Source organism: Oncorhynchus tshawytscha, linkage group LG21 (assembly GCF_018296145.1).
Source record: "Oncorhynchus tshawytscha isolate Ot180627B linkage group LG21, Otsh_v2.0, whole genome shotgun sequence".
Classification (NCBI taxonomy): Eukaryota; Metazoa; Chordata; class Actinopteri; order Salmoniformes; family Salmonidae; genus Oncorhynchus; species Oncorhynchus tshawytscha.
In genome coordinates this window covers 10,146,538-10,164,745 of record NC_056449.1, presented here as the reverse complement: position 1 = coordinate 10,164,745, position 18,208 = coordinate 10,146,538, and the positions used below count along the sequence as shown (strand labels likewise).

The 18,208-nt window shown below is 42.8% G+C and overlaps 1 protein-coding gene across 3 annotated transcripts; it reads right to left on the bottom strand.

Moving 5' to 3' along the window:
* Positions 1-608: 608 nt before the first annotated feature.
* arr3b (arrestin 3b, retinal (X-arrestin)) lies at positions 609-8,115 on the bottom strand. Of its 3 annotated transcripts, XM_024382824.2 has the most exons (16): positions 8,005-8,115; positions 6,926-6,959; positions 5,855-5,885; positions 5,560-5,620; positions 5,414-5,458; positions 5,109-5,302; positions 4,811-4,870; positions 4,649-4,725; positions 4,390-4,525; positions 4,176-4,260; positions 4,018-4,090; positions 3,720-3,857; positions 3,477-3,584; positions 1,899-1,952; positions 1,702-1,731; positions 609-1,271 (listed from the first exon to the last, which is right to left on the bottom strand). In XM_024382824.2, exons 2-15 carry the CDS (start codon positions 6,931-6,933, stop codon positions 1,719-1,721), a joined length of 1,083 nt encoding a protein of 360 aa, XP_024238592.1. In that variant the 5' UTR covers positions 6,934-6,959; positions 8,005-8,115; the 3' UTR covers positions 609-1,271; positions 1,702-1,718. The 3 variants fall into 3 exon arrangements, with proteins under 3 accessions (XP_024238592.1, XP_024238590.1, XP_024238591.1); XM_024382822.2 differs by lacking the exon at positions 1,702-1,731; XM_024382823.1 differs by lacking the exons at positions 1,702-1,731; positions 8,005-8,115 and adding an exon at positions 7,854-7,956.
* Positions 8,116-18,208: the final 10,093 nt, after the last annotated feature.

Genomic DNA, 18,208 nt, shown 5'->3' with positions numbered 1-18,208 from the left:
GATATTGATATTTTTGTACCTTAGGGAACAATACCTCTTATTTCTGTGTGTGTAATGGACAGGTGATGGCGCTATTTTTCAAAAGAAAGTGTAGGGGCCACATGATTGTAGGCTTACCAATTTCTGTTGCAAGCAATATGTATTAAAATGTCATGTGATGGTTTAAATGTTCTAAATTATTAGGCTGTGGGCCTACGTGACTGCATTAGCCATGTGTGACACGGTAGTAACCATAATTTGCAATCATGTTTCCCAGGGGACCCTAATTAGCAGGGAGCATGTAAAAGATTTAAAGCACCCCAGTCCTGTTTGTACCTGGTTTCAGTTGTCCTCAATGTCCTCTGCGTGTATTGGCTGTGTGGTGTTGCTGCATCGGTCATTTGTTTCAGAGCCATGCGGTCTTGATAATTATTTTGGGGCGTGGTTGAATGTTGGTTTATCTTTGTCAGTCTTTGGTGATTTTAAGGTTGACAAAAATCCAAGAGCTTATTGCTTTTAAAGGTTTGGAGAAACTGATGGCTGTGGGGCATTGCTAATCAGAGGAAAGAAGCAGTGAACCAACAGAAGAATACAGTGAGCAGATACACATGAAGACTTGACACAGGAAGTAGGAGGTGAACATCTTTTAATATTTCTGTTGTCAATAGAGTGCGCCAATCATGTTCCTGCAAACGCTACTAAAACAAGTTTGTTCCTTTTGAGATAGAATTTGTTGCACAAGTTATTATATATTCTTTATTGCACAAGTTATTATATATTCTTCATTGCACAAGTTATTATATATTCTTTATTGCAGAGTTCACTTGTAAAAGGCAAACATTTAAAACTATAGAAATTACATGTTGACCTATAGTGGCTAGTAATGAATTGTGTGCTTTGTTAAAGGGGATTCTGAGCTCCCTCGTCTAACTGGGATATGACAACATCCCCGTGTGTGTGATTGGTGTAGAATGCATGTGCCCTTATCAATAGATTTAATGTTGAAGTAAGGTTTGGGCACAAACGTCAATTTCACGTTGGTTCAAAGTCATTTTGTTGAAATGACATGGGAACAACGTTAATTCAACTATTGTGTGCTCAGTGGGAAGAGAGTAAAAAGAATGCATATTGTTATGATGTCTCGGGTGTTCTGTGTTTTCCTATTGGTGTTTAGTTTCTCTGGCGTCAGTTGGCCTTATAGTGTGTCTGAGTCTGCTGTCTGTCGCGGTTTCTCTTCCTTGTTGCCCTTCTGCGTCTTCTGTTGAGGAATCTACTCAAATTTGATATCCGTTCTAGATGGGGAGACATGGACAAACATCACATCAGCTATCTGACAAGGAATTGCTTGAATATGTGGTTGTTCTGTTCAATTGTTTTTCTTTCGAGTCCACTATCAAACAGTGATCTCTTGTGCACTGTGCTGCAGTAGAATCTCTATCATCTTTAATTGGCATATTTATCCAAGTATGTGTTCATTTTGCAACACAATACTTTAGCATAGCAAGAGGATACATTGTGTCAACATTGTGCACTTCTTTAACTTAAGAGCTAAGGCTGGTGTAATTCTATACCTTGATTGCATCTCCTATGGGCAACAACGCAAAACATTTATTTCCCATGCAACAGTTTCAACCCTTTCCCATTGTTGCCAAATATAGCTTTTGCATCCCTTGAAGAAGTGAACATCGAGCCTAAAACATGTTACATTGGGAGTGACCTCACCTGCACTACAGAGGCATTTACTCCACTGGGCTGTAGTTCAAGAAACGCACAAACACATAAGATCAGAATTCTTATGGAAACAATTGGAAAATATTGAATCATTGGAAAAAAACTAAAATAGTCACGCATGCCAGAATAACATCACACATGAATCAGCCATGTCACACTGATAAACCACATAGTAGAGTTGTACTTACACATCTGCAGGTTTGGGGGACATCAACACCAAGGGGACTTCTACTCCAACATCACTGTGGCGAAACAAACATTTACATTGTCAGTGGGCAACATAATCTGTCCAACAATGCCTCACTGACACACAGTATGTATATACACTGAAGAAAAATATAAACGCAACGATGTCAAAGATTTTACTGACTTACAGTTCATGTAAGGAAATCAGTCAATTGAACAATAAATTAGGGCCTAATTCTAATCTATGGATTTCACATGTCTGGGAATAAAGATATCGATCAGTTGGTCACAGATACCTTAAGAAAAGGTAGGATACGGGCGTGGATCAGAAAACCAGCCAGTATCTGTTGTGACCACTATTTGCCTCATGCAGCGCGACATCTCTTTCACATAGAGTTGATCAGGCTGTTGATTGTGGCCTGTGGAATGTTGTCCTACTCTTCATCAATCTCTGTGCAAAGTTGCTGGATATTGGGGGGGGGACTGGAACACGCTGCCGTACACGTCGATCCAGAGCATCCCAAACATATTCAGTGGGTGACATTTCTGGTGAGTATGCAGGCCATGGAAGAACTGGGACATTTTCAGCATCCAGTAATTGTGTACAGATCCTTACGACATAGGGCCGTGCACTATCATGCGGTGATGGCGGCGGATGAATGGTAAGGCAATGGGCCTCAGGATCTCGTCACAGTATCTCTGTGCATTCAAATTACAATTGTGTTCATTGCCCGTAACATATGCCTGCACATACCATAACCCCACCGCCACCATGGGGCACTTTGTTCACAACGTTGACGTCAGCAAACCGCTCACGCCTACAATGCCATACACGCCATCTGCCCGTTTACAGTGCCTGCCTCGGAGTCATCGGTGAAGAGCACACTTCATGGAAGCTGAGTATTTGCCCACTGAAGTCGGTTACAACGCAGTCAAGTCAAGACCCTGGTGAGGACGACGAGCACGTAGATGAGCTTCCCTGAGACTGTTTGACAGTTTGTGCAGAAATTCTTCGGTTGTGCAAACTCAGGTTCATCAGTTGTCCGGGTGACTAGTGTCAGACAATCCTGCAGGTGAAGAAATCAGATGGAGGTCCTGGGCTGGCGTGATTACACATGGTCTGTGTTTGTTAAAGCCAGTTGGACGTACTGCCAAATTCTCTAAAACAACATTGGTAGAGAAATTACCTCAATTCTCTGGCGGACATTCCAACTGCACTCTCCCTCAACCTTGGAGACATCTGAGGCATTGTCTTGTGTAACAAAACTGCACATTTTAGAGTGGCCTTTTATTGTACCCAGCACAACATGCACCTGTGTAATGATCATGCTGTTTAATCAGCATCTTGAAATGCCACACCTGTCAGGCTGATGGATTATCTTGGCAAATGAAAAATGCTCACTTACAGGGATGTAAACAAATTTGTGCACAACATTTGAGAGAAATACACTTTTTTTGCATATGGTTCATTTCTGGGATCTTTTCTTTCAGCTCATGAAACGGGACCAACACTTTCCATGTTGCGTTTATATTTTTATTCTGTATATATATGTATGTCATATATCAACTCCAGTTCTTACCTGGCTGTTAGGCCTCCCAAGAGGCCTCCGCTGGAGACCAAGAGGTTCACCTTGATTTTGTAAGAGACCATGATTCCCTGCATTCCTTTATCCATGCCAGGACGGATGCTAGGAGAGGGGAGGACAGGACAAGGATGGGTTACCTCAGGCATTTCAATTCAGTAAATGTTTTTTTTTTATCATCATCTACAGAAGGAGAGGCGGGTGTGGTTGAGCTATGTCTTGGGGAACCCACTGACTCACATTGTGGTGGAAGCCAGGTTGGTATCCTCATCCTTTAGTCTGCCGTCCACGGCCAGACCACGCTTCTCTTTGTTGTTGGACAGCAGAGGGATCACCGTGAACGTCTTCTCCAGGGTGGATTCACCTTTTATTTCCTCCCTGCACAGGATGACCACACAAACAGGAAGTTGTGATCCACCAACAGTGAAAATACAAATATATTTTATTGTTGTTTGAGTTGAGTATTGGGGTAAGATAGACATAAGGCTTAGTAATTCTAGATTGCAGTAGTAACGGAATGAATGTGTTCTCGACTTACGCAAATTCCTCAGTAAGAACCGTCTTGGAATATTTATCAGACTGGTAAAGCAACACCTCTGTTGTCTGCTCAACTGGTCAGAAAGAGATGTTTCAGCCATAATCAAGATTTGAAACACATGCACAAACGCAATGAGAACTCGCGTCACAACCACTCACCTGTAATTTTGATTTTCTTCACCACTTTGGTGGTTTCATTGTTGATTTTGACATTAACAGGGATTGGGTCTCCATGGAAATAGAGCTGAAGGTCACCAAATGAAAGCAAACATGTTCAAATCAAAAGGTATCATACAGAATGACCCGTCAATAGAAAACTAGCACAGTAATCAATGTTCTCCTAGGCTTACAGAATAAAAGTCTACAGGCCTACCTCCTTCTCTATGGAGGCCTCAAGGTGGACTGGCTTGTCAGACATCATGAAGTTCTTGCTGATGTCAGCCTTTGGTCCAGCACCCACTTTGCCTGGGGCAAACTGGATCTTACGAATTATCAGACGGCAAGTGTCCCTGACAGGAGAGAGGAAGAGAGGGAGAAAACCATCAGAATACACAATAATCTGATTCCTAGCCACAGCAAATGGCATGTACTGTACAGTTGTGTGAAATTGGTAGCATTCCACTAATACATACTTCTTGCTAATTTTCTCATCAGGGTCATCTGCCTCATTGGCGATGTATGCTTTCACCTCATAGTCAACACCACAAGACTGCAGGGGTAGAAAACATTTGCCTTTAATGAAAGGTTTAAAACGAGAGATTGAAAGAGCGAGAAAAAGAGAGAAACTAACGTACCTTGCCAGCATCCTCTGGTGCGGGCTGAAGGCCAACTGAGCATGGCAGGTTGGTATCAATCTGAAATGGACAGGAAGGAAGAGGTGATGAGATGTGAATATATACAAACCAACAGTCTAGTATGTGCATTCCCTGAATGGGAATGTCCATGGTGACAAAGTCTCTGATGTGGTTTCCAACACCGTCTAAGAGAGTGGACTGTAATCACACATTGTGTGGCTGAACAGTGAGCTCTGCACTGACATATTGTGGGATGCCATGTGAAGGATGAGATGGAAGGCAACACAGTGAGACTCACAGTGAAAGTGAAGGGATGGCCTTGGTCCCCACATTTCTTCAGGAGGGCCTCCTGCATGGGGGTGTTGGCTGGATTGGTGCCAACAACAGGGTAGATCTGAATCCTTTTAACCCAGATGTCTTTTCTGAATGACAGCCCGATCACATCCAGGTCGTCACTACCATAACGGAAGGCGCATGCCAGATACACCCATACTGCAGAAAGATATAGGGCTTCGGTATTAAGACTGAACCTCGATTGGTTGAATGTGACTTCATGCATGTTTTCAGGGTTCAATAGATACAGTGAAATCAACTGATTGTTACCTTTCCTGCCTTCAAGTTCAGCGGGGTCCACCTTGATCACCCCATCTGCAAGAGAAGATGTAGATATAACACACACACACTCACATGTGCACTACTCTGTAAAGAGCAGTAACGCCTAAAGATATTCAGAAAACTTTATAACACACCGACGATGTCAACACTCTCCACATGGTCCACAAAGTCTCTCTTCCCCAGGTAGAGAGCAATCTAGGAAAAAGGGAAAAGGAAAGCGAGAGGTTACTTCCTGCCTGACATCAACACCATATGGATAGGCCTAATCTAAGTTATCTTGATGGAGCCAGAAGAATCGCAGTGCTGTATACATATAGGTTGGCTCTGTTGAAGAAAGCCTATGGATTCCTGCTCTGTTATGTGATAAGTGCATCAGAGCAGGCCCTGACCAGTGTGTCCCTCAGTGATGATGTCAAAGTGGGTTCTTACTGATTCGTTGCCGCTGGTCTTCTTGTAGACTCTACAGAGGGAGGGTGATAGGAAGAGTCAGGAGTTTAGATTCTAGATTGGATTCAACAAATCTGTGTCATAGCCGGACATCCCAGTACGTTGCTTGATTTATAGTGACCTACCTTAACTGACCTGTTGTCAGCTCCAGTTAAAGGATGAGGCCTATACTCCCCCCCCTCCCACTGAGGCTCTGGATGGATTAGGACCCAGGGTGGCATGGTGGCCGCTGGCATTACTGGTACAACCACCTAACTTTACGTAATACTTATGCAACCATAGATCTGTCTGAAGGGGAACCTGACCTACACTTTGCTTTGATCTGGTTACAACAGAAACACTACTGAGGAGTTGTTGACAATTACTTGGTTTGCATATTCATTTTCTCATATATGTTGTTTTCCAACGATATCTCATAATGTCTCCCGAGTAGCACAACGGTCTATGGCACTGCATCTCAAGGCAAGAGGCGTCACTACAGTCCCTGGTTTGAATCCAGGCTAAATCACATCCGGATGTGTGATTGGGAGTTCCATAGGGCGGCGCACAATTGGCCCAGTGTCGTTTGGCCGGGGTAGGCCGTCATTGTAAATAAGAATTTGTTCTTAAATTATTTTTTTATATAAATAATAGAATCCTATCTATTCCTTTTCTCCTATTTTTATATCAGTTTAAACATCAATATAATGTGCATTGCTTGCCTATTTACTTGCGTCTTTCCTTGCGTATGCTAGGCTCTGGGCTGTTAATTCTAAACTGCTCTATTCCGGATCTAATCCAGAGATGATCCATCCTAATCAGGATTTATCTGGATCCTCTTAACATAAAGCCCCAGAGGTGTCACACAGCCCTGATAGCCTTAGGCAATGTGCTATAGGTTAGGTGTCAGGGAGAGTTGGGATGTGCAAAAAAAACTAATTTCCAATTCGCACATCCGTATTAATACACACTTGTACATGTGTGAAATAGGACAAATATAAGCACCCACCTAATTATTATTATTATAAATTAGCCATCGTTGTTAGTTGATGGGTAAATTTAAAAGATACTCACTTTGCCATGTCTGTGGTGAATTGGATGAGGTTGTCTGTAGAGGTAGAAAAGAGTGGTTAATAAGCCAATAAGGGACAGCATTACAATACAATAACAAGTACAGTACAGCTCAACACAACAGAAAAGGCACTGTAACATTTTCCTAACTGAGATCGCAAGGAAGTTATATGGTGAAGCTGGACAAAGGGAGTAGAAAACAAACAAATTAGTCTTTGATTTGTCTAAACCAGTGTAGCTAATCACTAGGAGGGGAGATTAACATAACGATCCACTGGTCCCCTAATCTGAGTTGAGGTCAGATTAATCCCCCAAATGGCTGTCGTAACAAATTCAAGTCAACTTCAGAGAAACACTGTTCAAGATGCTAACCCTCCCGGGTTGTCTGAAGTTCTCCATAAGTGGCCTTAACCTATCAGCAAGTATTAAAGCTGTTCAAATCTGAGCTGGTCCGATTTAACTCTGTACACTGTCTAAACCTGTCCGAGGCTGCCAATGTAAACATGCTACAATGATTGCCAATACAGGTGATGGATGAATATATTTCAAATGGGCACATCACATGCCCTGTCTATTCAAAGGTGGTAGAAGTTGGTCAAATCCTTCCTAGTCTACAATAAATAAAACATTATACTCTGTGCCTAGTGTCAGTTCTAAAAACATGACATAGATACAGTATATCTGCAATGAAAAATTGAGCCAAAATGTTCATTCCATCCCAAGACAATAAGGCAAGGTGAGCAATTCCATCCCTAGGCAGCCCCAGAGTATAGGTTATTGTTCTAGTGCATCCCTAACCTGAGCACGATTAGAGCTAAAGCTTGCTCAAACTGAAAACTATTTTCCATCCTTGCAGTGAAGGCTACACTGCACACCCATCTATATATTCTAGTCAGTCATTCCTAAAATCAGCATTATAGTTATCACTTACGATACAGGTTAAATGCAGATACAGTTCTCTGAGATGTATACAAGATATGGTGTCATGCACGATATAATCCTCCATGCATGATGTCATCTTTCCCCATTAGGCTATGCTGTGGATGTAAAGCAGGGTCAGCCGGGGCTTGCAGTGTACTCACCTCCTCAGTGTCCTGACTGTGTCTTTTGTCTGAGCGTTTGTGAGCGTCCTTCACCTCCCGTCCTCCGGTCTTATAACTCGACCTCTCAACCTCGCCACCCTCCCCTCAGCTTCCCCGGCACGTTATAGGACACTACATTTAGGCCCAATCCTATTAATTAATTAGCTGGCTGCTGTTTTGGAGAGACAACAGGGTTAAAAATAAGCAGAGTAGGTGACTTAAAGGGATCAGCTCCTGAGTAATGTGTTGTTGAATGAGTGGGTGTGAAGAGTAGAGGGCATTTGGTTGGATTACAGGAAATGTATTGTAACAAGGGTCTTGCCCTTTGTCAGTCTACATCTCTGTGGGAGAGTTATGCTGTCTGGGTCCACTTTGGGCTTGTATTCTCTGTGGTTCTTTGGCTTGCACTATAAGTCAGAAGAGAAGCATACAAATACCATTGGCGATGCCACCGCCCAAAAGGGTACCAGCCTTTCCCCCTAGTGTGTGTATTTGTGGCATACAGGCCATGTGTCTTTCTTTCTGTCTGTGTCTTCCTGTCTGTTTTTCTGTGTCTGTTTGTCTGTCTTTATCTGTCTGTGTCTGTCTGTGTGTGTGTCTGTTTAAGATCTTATCATGAACCACTAAGTAAACAATTATGTACCAAATAGTGTTTTTTTTACTTAACCTTTTCATGTGGTTATGTCACTAAAACTCTTTCATGTGGTTATGTTACTTAACTCTCTCATGTGGTTATGTTAATACAACTATTTAATGTGGTTATGTTACTAAAACTCTTAAATGTGGTTATGTTACTAAAACTCTTAAATGTGGTTATGTTACTTAATAACTATCTCATGTGGTTATGTTAATAAAACTCTTTCATGTGGTTATGTTACTTAACTTTTTCCTATTTTTTTACCCCTTTTTCACCCCAATTTCGTGGTATCAAATTGGTAGATACAGTCTTGTCTCATCACTGCAACTCCAGTACAGACTAGGGAGAGGCAAAGGTCGAGAGCTGTGCGTCCTCCGAAACACCACCCAACCAAGCCGCAATGCTTCTTGACACAATGCCCACTTACCTCGGAAGCCAGCCACACCAATGTGTCGGAGGAAACACTGTACACATTGGCTGGGCCAATTGTGCGCCGCCCCAAGGGTCTCCCGATCGCGGTCTGCTGCGACAGAGCCTGGACTAGAATCCAGAATCTCTAGTGGCACAGCTAGCACTGCGATGCACTCGAAGCCCCACTAACACTCTTTCATGTGGTTATGTTACTTAACTCTTTCATTGTGCACAGTCCTGTCTCCACAAAGAAATGGCTCACCAGTGTTTCAAAGGGGAACTAAGAAAAAGCACGGTCTGGATTGCTATTTCTGATTGGCTGGTAAAGCCAACCAGGAACAATGTTCTCTCAAGTGGATGGTCTGTTTATTCCACCAAAAGGTGGACTAATGTTCAGTCTGGTTTTGTTTAACCTAATAGAAGCAAAGCTTTGAACCTATATTATCATATAAAAGTTATCAATGCATCAAGAATGTGGGCAGATGTATGTGTTTGTTTATTAAGACAGTAATAATAAATAAAAATGTCCCTCTTGTATGGGTTAGACATGGTGTAAAGTGGTATTAGGGCTTGTGTTTTGGTTTGTGTTGTTGCCAGGACGACAGATGGTTGTTCAGCCCAAGTCTTGTGCAGATGGCTGGCACAGCGAAATGTGAATTGATCTGTTGACTCCAATGGTGCAGCCCTCAACGTGACAAGGAGATTATGGGGTCTCTCCAAATTATCCCTCTGACTCTTGATGGTGTAGGTAGGTCAACATGAGGTCAACAAGTGAAAGGTATCTCTATTGTATTCTTACATGTTTGACACCATTGATATAATGGTTGACATCAGTGATACAATGGTTGTCAGATAGGGTTTAAAGCAGTACTGATATCCTCTCCACTATTATGTGGAGACCCCTACTTTTATGATCTTTCCTTGTATTGGTTGTCATTTCCACTTAAATGCACAGTCTGTAATAGCAATCTCTGTCCGAATTCACACAACACAGATGGTGACACTCAGGTAGCTAGATTGAATTATATCTGGCCTCAACAAGCTCTCACAGTCTCTCTGCAGAGTCAGACATCCAAACCCTTGTCCCTAAAGGTCAATCAACTCCATGGCGAACTGAATGGTTAAGGGTTCAGGTTTGGGATAGGGTTCAAAGAAAACCAGCACCTTGCACTGGGATTGAACACGCAAGCCTTGGAGCTGGAGCATGTGGCTTACACATATTTACCATTCACATCCACAACGCCCTAATAAAACCCAAGCAACAATGACAAGCTACTGGGGACTGACAATCTGGATGGAAAATTACTGAGGATAGTAGCAGACGATATTCCCACTCCTATTTGCCATATCTTCAATTTAAGCCTACTAGAAAGTGTGTGCCCTCAGGCCTGGAGGGAAGCTGAAGTCATTCCTCTACCCAAGAATAGTAAAGCCCCCTTTACTGGCTCAAATAGCCAACCAAACAGCATGCTACCAACCCTTAGAAAACTTCTGGAAAAAATTGTGTTTGACCAGATACTATTTGTTTGACAGATGCTATTTTACGGTAAACAAATTGACAACAGAATTTTAGTATGCTTATAGGGAAGGACACTCAACAAGCACTTACACAAATGACTGATGATTGGCTGAGAGAAATTGATGATAAAATGATTGTGAGGACTGTCTTGTTAGACTTCAGTGCAGCTTTTGACATTATAGATCATAGTCTGCTGTTGGAAAAATGTATGTGTTATGGCTTTACACCCCCTGCTATAATGTGGATAAAGAGTTACTAGTCTAACAGAACTCAAATATAATCCAGTTAGAATCAGGAATTCCCCAGGGTAGCTGTTTAGGCCCCTTGCTTTTATACATTTTTACTAATGACATGCCACTGACTTTGAGTAAAGCCAGAGTGTCTATGTATGCGGATGACTCTACACTATACACGTCAGCTACTACAGTGACTGAAATGTCTGCAACACTCAACAAAGAGCTGCAGTTAGTTTCAGAGTGGGTGGAAAGGAATAAGTTAGCCCTAAATATTTCTAAAACCTAAAGCATTTTATTTGGAACAAAACACTCACTAAACCCTAAACCTCAACTAAATCTTGTAATAAATCATGTGGAAATTGAGCAAGTTGAGATGACTAAACTGCTTGGAGTAACCCTAGATTGTAAACTGTCCTGTTCAAAACATATTGATGCAGTAGAACCTAAGATGGGCAGAAGTCTGTCTATAATAAAGCGATGCTCTGTCTTCTTAACAACACTATCAACAAGGCAGGTCCTACAGGCCCTAGTTTTGTGGAACCTTGACTACTGTTCAGTCTTGGTGTCAGGTGCGACAAAAAAGGACTTAGGAAATTTGCAATTGGCTCAGAACAGGGCAAGCGGGCTAGCCCTTGGATGTACACAGAGAGCTAATATTAATAATATGCATGTCAATCTCTCCTGGCTGAAAGTGGAGGAGAGATTGACTTCATCACTACTTTTATTTAAGAGAGGTATTGACATGTTGAATGTACGGAGCTGTCTGTCTAAACTACTGGCACACAGCTTGGACATCAATGCATACCCCACAAGACATGCCACAAGAGGTCTCTTCATAGTCCCCAAGTCCAGAACAGACTATGGGTGGCACACAGTACTACATAGAGCCATGACTACATGGAACTCTATTCCACATCAAGTAACTGATGCAAGCAGTAAAATTAGATTTAAAAAACAGATTAAAAAAACACCTTATGGAACAGCGGGGACTGTGAAACAACACAAAAATTGACACAGACACATGATAACATACGCACTATACATTCACATGGATTTAGTACTGTAGATATGTGGTAGTGGTGGAGTAGGGGCCTGAGGGCACACAGTGTGTTGTGAAATCTGTGAATGTATTGTAATGTTCTTAAAATGGTATAAATTGCCTTCATTTTGCTGGACCTCAGGAAGAGTAGCTGCTACTTTGGCAGCAGCTAATGGGGATCCATAATAAATACAAATATAAATGTTAATAGCGCTCACTGTTGCCCCTAGTGGCCATTTTGACATCATCTCCTGACGTCCTGCTTACCTGGAGGGACATCTAATTTCGCAGTGGATCTTGACCGATGCCTCTGCTGGCACCGTGGCACGGCCCTGCCTGCTGCCATTCATGTGCCAGAAAGAGTGGGATCTCCTTTAAGCGTACCCAGGCAGAGGCGCCGACCAGATTACATCTCCAGATCATGAGATGTTCAAGAGAAGGCCGGCCGAGGGTTAACCAAGGGTAACTGGGAACGTTAATACCTGTCTCCTGTACTCCTCCTCAGTGGCCTCACTACCTCTTCTGCTACTACACATATCACTGTAGCACAAAAATAGAATGATTCTATTTATATGTACTGTACACTTCCTTGAAAGACACCTGGTACTCCAGGAAAGATGATGTGGCAATGTGCACTGCAGCAGAGAAAGGCACATCTTTAGTTTCATTCAGGTGTTCCGTTTACACAACACAAACAATGAAGATTATTCCTCTAAAAAAAGTTCATTTTGGGTTCCACTGTGTCTGCAGTGAGCATGATTAGGTTATTTTCTCCATTGATTTGAGTATGACTCTAGTGTAGCTTATACGGCCATCCATATAAGGGGGATTCTATCTTATTGTAACGTCTGCCTTATAGTCATTCTGATAGTACACCGTATTGCTCTACTGATCAAAGATGCTAAATGACAAAAATGTCAAATGTAAATATAATGTGGCGGAACAATGAACATCTGCTCTGTGTACACTACCTAAAAGGAACCAACACTTCCTCATTCCTGTATCTCAGTGTTTATTGGTCAGGTCTGTGGTAAAGTGAATACTGTTTTAGGAATGATATATTTTTGACTAATATTGATACCATAATATAAATCTAAAGCAGTGTATACATTTAAACCAGTGTATACATCTAAAGCAATGTATACATCTAAACCAGTGTATAAATCTAAACCAGTGTAGCTAATCACTGGGAGAGGAGATTAACATAACAATGTACTGGTCCCCTAATCTGAGTTGAGGTCAGATTAACACATGCCACTTCTGCCTCTGTCCTCTCCCCTGTATTCAATGGCTGTCCTAACAAATTCAAGACAACTTCATGTACATAGACACACTGTTATACATGCTAAACCTCCCGTTTTCTTCTGAAGTTCACTCCATAAGTGGCAAGTAGTAAAGCTATTGTAGGAGATTTTTGCTAATGCCTAAATTAAATTGGATAGTGCAATGTAAACAGGTTCAAATCTGCATGAAATGAGCTGGTCCGAGTACACTGTCTAGACCTGACCGAGGCTGCCATTGTAAACATACTACAGCACATCGATTGCCAATAGAGAGCAATGGTAATGGCATATTACTGTAGCCACTAACTCCGCTATAGTTCATTCAAGCCTATAGCGAAATGAATGGAGTTTTTGTAGGAGTTTTGAATCAACTCTGAAAAGAAAGTCTGTGGTAAACACAGGCTTAGGAGATCTTAAATGTTTTGTTCTGAGATAATCTTAATCAGTTAGTCACTTTTTATGAATTTTAAAGCATTTATGTAATCAGAAAAAGCACATAAAGGCTTCATAATTCATAAAGTTCATGTTAACTGATATTATCTCATAGAACAAAAGGTATAAGATCTCCTAAGCATGTGTTTACCTCAGACCTTATTTTTGGCACTTATTCCAAAAACAAACCAGAGGCAACTCATTTCTGTTTTTTAGGACTACAAGTTGGCGAGCTCTGTACAGGTGACAGATTAATGTATTTCAAATGGGCACATCACATGTCCTGTCCATTCAAAGAAGTTGGTGAAATCCTTGCTATTCTACAATAGTTTTTTGGGATTATACTCAGTCCCTCGTGTCAGTTCTAAAGATCCCTGATAAATAATATCTGGAATGAAAGGTTAAAGCAAATGTTCCTTGCGTCCCATGACAATAAAGCAAGATAGGCAATTCCAAATATTGATATCCTATCCAGTGTGTGACTTCTTTATCGATGAGATACATTGTTTGGACTCAGGTCACATGAGAAGCCAGGACAACAGTGTCTGTGTGCAATCATTAGATGTGTCTCATCAGTAAGCCTCTTATGCCTTGCTCTTCTGGCAACCTGATTCTCCACTCCTCAAGGAAAGCCTAAGATGCTATAAGTGTATAGCAAATCACTTCTCTTCACACATTCACACTGGGTTTAACTGGGCTTAGCCCTGCTTTTAGACACTGTGAATCTAAGAACAGTCAGTGGGTGGACTGGGATGAAATCGCCATGTGCTTTTGGTACTGTATGGTCCATACTTTGCATTGTAAGTATGCATTACACCAATCAATTCAATCAATATGTATTTCATATTTATCTCCTATTTTTAGCAGGTGACAAAAGATGTATGTCGCGTGACTACGGTAAAACAAATATAAGCTTTGTCCAGGGTTAATTAATTCCATCTATTTCCAGGCCTCTTCCTTTGGTATTCAATTACTTTCCTGGGTGTTCATCTGACAGTTTCAGCTGAAGGATGAGATCACAAAATAGCTTATGTCTTCATCTAATCCCCTTACAGCTAAGCTCTCTCCCATTTAGCCCCCATGTGGCTGAAACTATATATAGATACACAATAAATAACTGAATCATTGTCCCAGACCAGTGGCGAAACCGGTACCAGTTATAACGCACCAGTACTGCACCATGCAGGGTTATAAAAGCCACAACAAGTGACGTGGAGAGTCAGAGACACTGAGGGGGAGATGGACATCGATATGAAAGGAGACTAACGTGTCTGGCTGAAGCAGAAATATGGGATTTTAGAAAATATTATCATCTACAAAAGGACCAGTTCAAACAGTTGTGGTGCAGCGCTCTGTGTTGACTGTATATTGAGCTATACGCTATATTGATACACTGTATAGTCACCCAACTAAAGTAAGAAACTTAATCAGCCATGATGTTCATATGTTCGTGTCCTCACATGGTTTCTCAGTGGTGATGGGCAGGCACATAGAAACGATTTACTTCCTGGCATGGGTACACTCAAAATGGCTGGCATTCCACCCATCACACCATCATTGACCATATTTCTATGGGCAGGCAGGTATTAGCTATGTGCTATACGGTGTCGCTAAATGATCAGATTAAAGATGAAGAATACCAGGCTTGGAGAAGTGACAGGGCAAAAAAAAGTCTGATGCCTCTATTTTATTATGTACACAGCTGCCTTGAGATAGCTAGGCTCCCAGCATCAGTGTAGAACTGAGAGACAGCAGAGAAGTGAAAGCAGATAACTAAGTTACCAGAAAGGGAAGGTTTTCTGTCAGATATTTCTGTGTAATTCAGCGCTTGCATAAACATAGCAGCCCTGGTAATTGAATGGACAGCAACAGTAATGGGATGAGCCCAGGGTTATAATAAGACAGGGTCAGACAGGAGCAGAGCATGCTGTCTGTGTGTTCGGGAATGAACCTTTATTTTTTACACCAATTGAAATGACCACATACAAAATGCTAATGATGTGCTGAACCCAACTCCAAATGTCAGTGAAATTGTTAGCAAAAATGAGCACAAACAAAACCTGGCCTGTCCCAAATTTAAACTGTATGATCAATTAGTATTAAACAATATTATACAGTATACATATGATTCTAAGCAAATATCTCCTTACTATACCTGCAGTATAGAAGGAGGCAGTACAGAGTCTGCAAGGGCCATAGGATTGATAGGAGTCTGTGTGCTAAATCACTACCCAGCAAACATGTCCACATTGGCACGAGGTGGGCCTAATGCGGGTTAAAACCCTGGACCCATGTAGCCTACCCACATTGGTACGATGTTGGCCCAATGCGGGTTAAAACACTGGACCATGTATTCTGCCCACATTGGCACGATGTTGGCCCAATGCGGGTTAAAACACTGGACCATGGATACTGCCCACATTGGCACGATGTTGGCCCAATGCGGGTTAAAACACTGGACCATGTATACTGCCCACATTGGTACGATGTTGGCCCAATGCGGGTTAAAACACTGGACCATGTATACTGCCCACATTGGTACGATGTTGGCCCAATGCGGGTTAAAACACTGGACCATGGATACTGCCCACATTGGCACGATGTTGGCCCAATGCGGGTTAAAACACTGGACCATGTATTCTGCCCACATTGGCACGATGTTGGCTCAATGCGGGTTAAAACACTGGACCATGTATTCTGCCCACATTGGTACGATGTTGGCCCAATGCGGGTTAAAACACTGGACCATGTATTCTGCCCACATTGGCACGATGTTGGCCCAATGCGGGTTAAAACACTGGACCATGTATTCTGCCCACATTGGCACGATGTTGGCCCAATGCGGGTTAAAACACTGAACCATGTATTCTGCCCACATTGGCACGATGTTGGCCCAATGCGGGTTAAAACACTGGACCATGTATTCTGCCCACATTGGTACGATGTTGGCCCAATGCGGGTTAAAACACTGGACCATGTATTCTGCCCACATTGGTATGATGTTGGCCCAATGCGGGTTAAAACACTGGACCATGTATTCTGCCCACATTGGCACGATGTTGGCCCAATGCGGGTTAAAACACTGGACCATGTATTCTGCCCACATTGGCACGATGTTGGCCCAATGCGGGTTAAAACACTGGACCATGTATTCTGCCCACATTGGCACGATGTTGGCCCAATGCGGGTTAAAACACTGGACCATGTATTCTGCCCACATTGGCACGATGTTGGCCCAATGCGGGTTAAAACACTGGACCATGTATTCTGCCCACATTGGCACGATGTTGGCCCAATGCGGGTTAACTTAAAACGTTCTCATATGTCACATGCGCTTATCTAAGCCTTTTTACAGACTGTGTACAAGATAAACGTTTATGTTGACATCACACAATAGAACACTTAAACTGGAACGACACTGGGCTGGTGTGGGATTGCTGCGGGCTAGCCCCTATCTACCTTGCCCACCAAATACCCAAACGGGGCCATGTTTGCTGTGTACCCTCTTCTGACCCACTTACATCTGTTGAGAAACACAACAGAGCTGTAAGAACAGACTACCTCAGGGACAGCAGTAAGGTTTTAGATTTGGGGGTGGGTGAGGGTTTGGGATGGGTGAGTCAGCAGTCACTGACCTCCTATAAGAAAAAGCTACAGGGAGCAACAACAATGACTGGTTTGTGGCCTTTGGAAAGTCGTGAGATGGGATTAGGCCTGTAATAAACAGAGGAATTGAGAGGGCGGGTAATGGAATGGGCTTGTACTGACGTCAGCTTGTTTGTGTATGTTATGGGTTTGTGTGGTGGGGGTGGTGGGCAATGGATTTCTGCTGAGTTGTAAGAGGCAGCACAGCAAAGCTGGAGCCAAACAGCTGCCCACAAACACAGTTCCACCCACTGGGTGAAGAGAGGAGGGGAAGAAGAGGAGGAAGAGGGGCGTTGTTTGCATGCCAAAAATAAGCCTCCATATCCATTTGGAGGCTGCTTTTCTGCCGGGAGAGAAAGGAGGGATAGAAAGGAGGGAGAGAAACGAGAGAGAGAAAGGAGGGAGAGAAAGGAGAGAGAGAAAGGAGGGATAGAAAGAAGAGAGAGAAAGGAGGGAGAGAAAGGAAGGTGGAGAAAAAAAGGAGAGAAAGGAGGGAGAGAAAGGAGAGAGAGAAAGGAGGGAGAGAAAGGAGGGAGAGAAAGGAAGGTGGAGAAAAAAGGGAGACAAAGGAGAGAGAGAAAGGAGGGAGAGAAAGGAGGGAGAGAAAGGAGGGAGAGAAAGGAGAGAGAGAAAGGAGGGAGAGAAAGCAGGGAGAGAAAGGAGGGAGAGAAAGGAGGGAGAGAAGGCAAGGAGAGCAAGGAGAGAGAGAAAGGGATGTTAGGGAGAGTAACAAAAGAAAAGGGCGGGGAACGGAGAAAGCGAGAGGGGAAAAAGCTAGCCAGCACAGTGGAAAAAAGGCTGGAAAAGAGGACAAGAACGCAGGAGTGAGACAGACAGAGGCTGTGCCAAGCCTCCCACCTGAGTGTGCACGGCGCGGCTGTGTTTTGTGTTTGGGATTTCAGGGAAAAGGAGGAGGAGAAGGAGGGGAGGAGGATGGAGCGTGGGGTGGGCCAGAGAAAGGAAGAGTCTGCTGGCAGCGTTGGTTTCACACACCAGTGATGA

What these genes read in the sequence shown, in the direction of transcription:
- arr3b (XM_024382822.2), bottom strand. An exon ending in GCCATCCCTTCACTTTCACT is followed by an intron (nt 4,871 to 5,108) that starts GTGAGTCTCACT and finishes TGTCCATTTCAG; the next exon opens with ATTGATACCAACCTGCCATG. An exon ending in GTTCTTACTGAGGAATTTGC is followed by an intron (nt 3,858 to 4,017) that starts GTAAGTCGAGAA and finishes CATCCTGTGCAG; the next exon opens with GGAGGAAATAAAAGGTGAAT.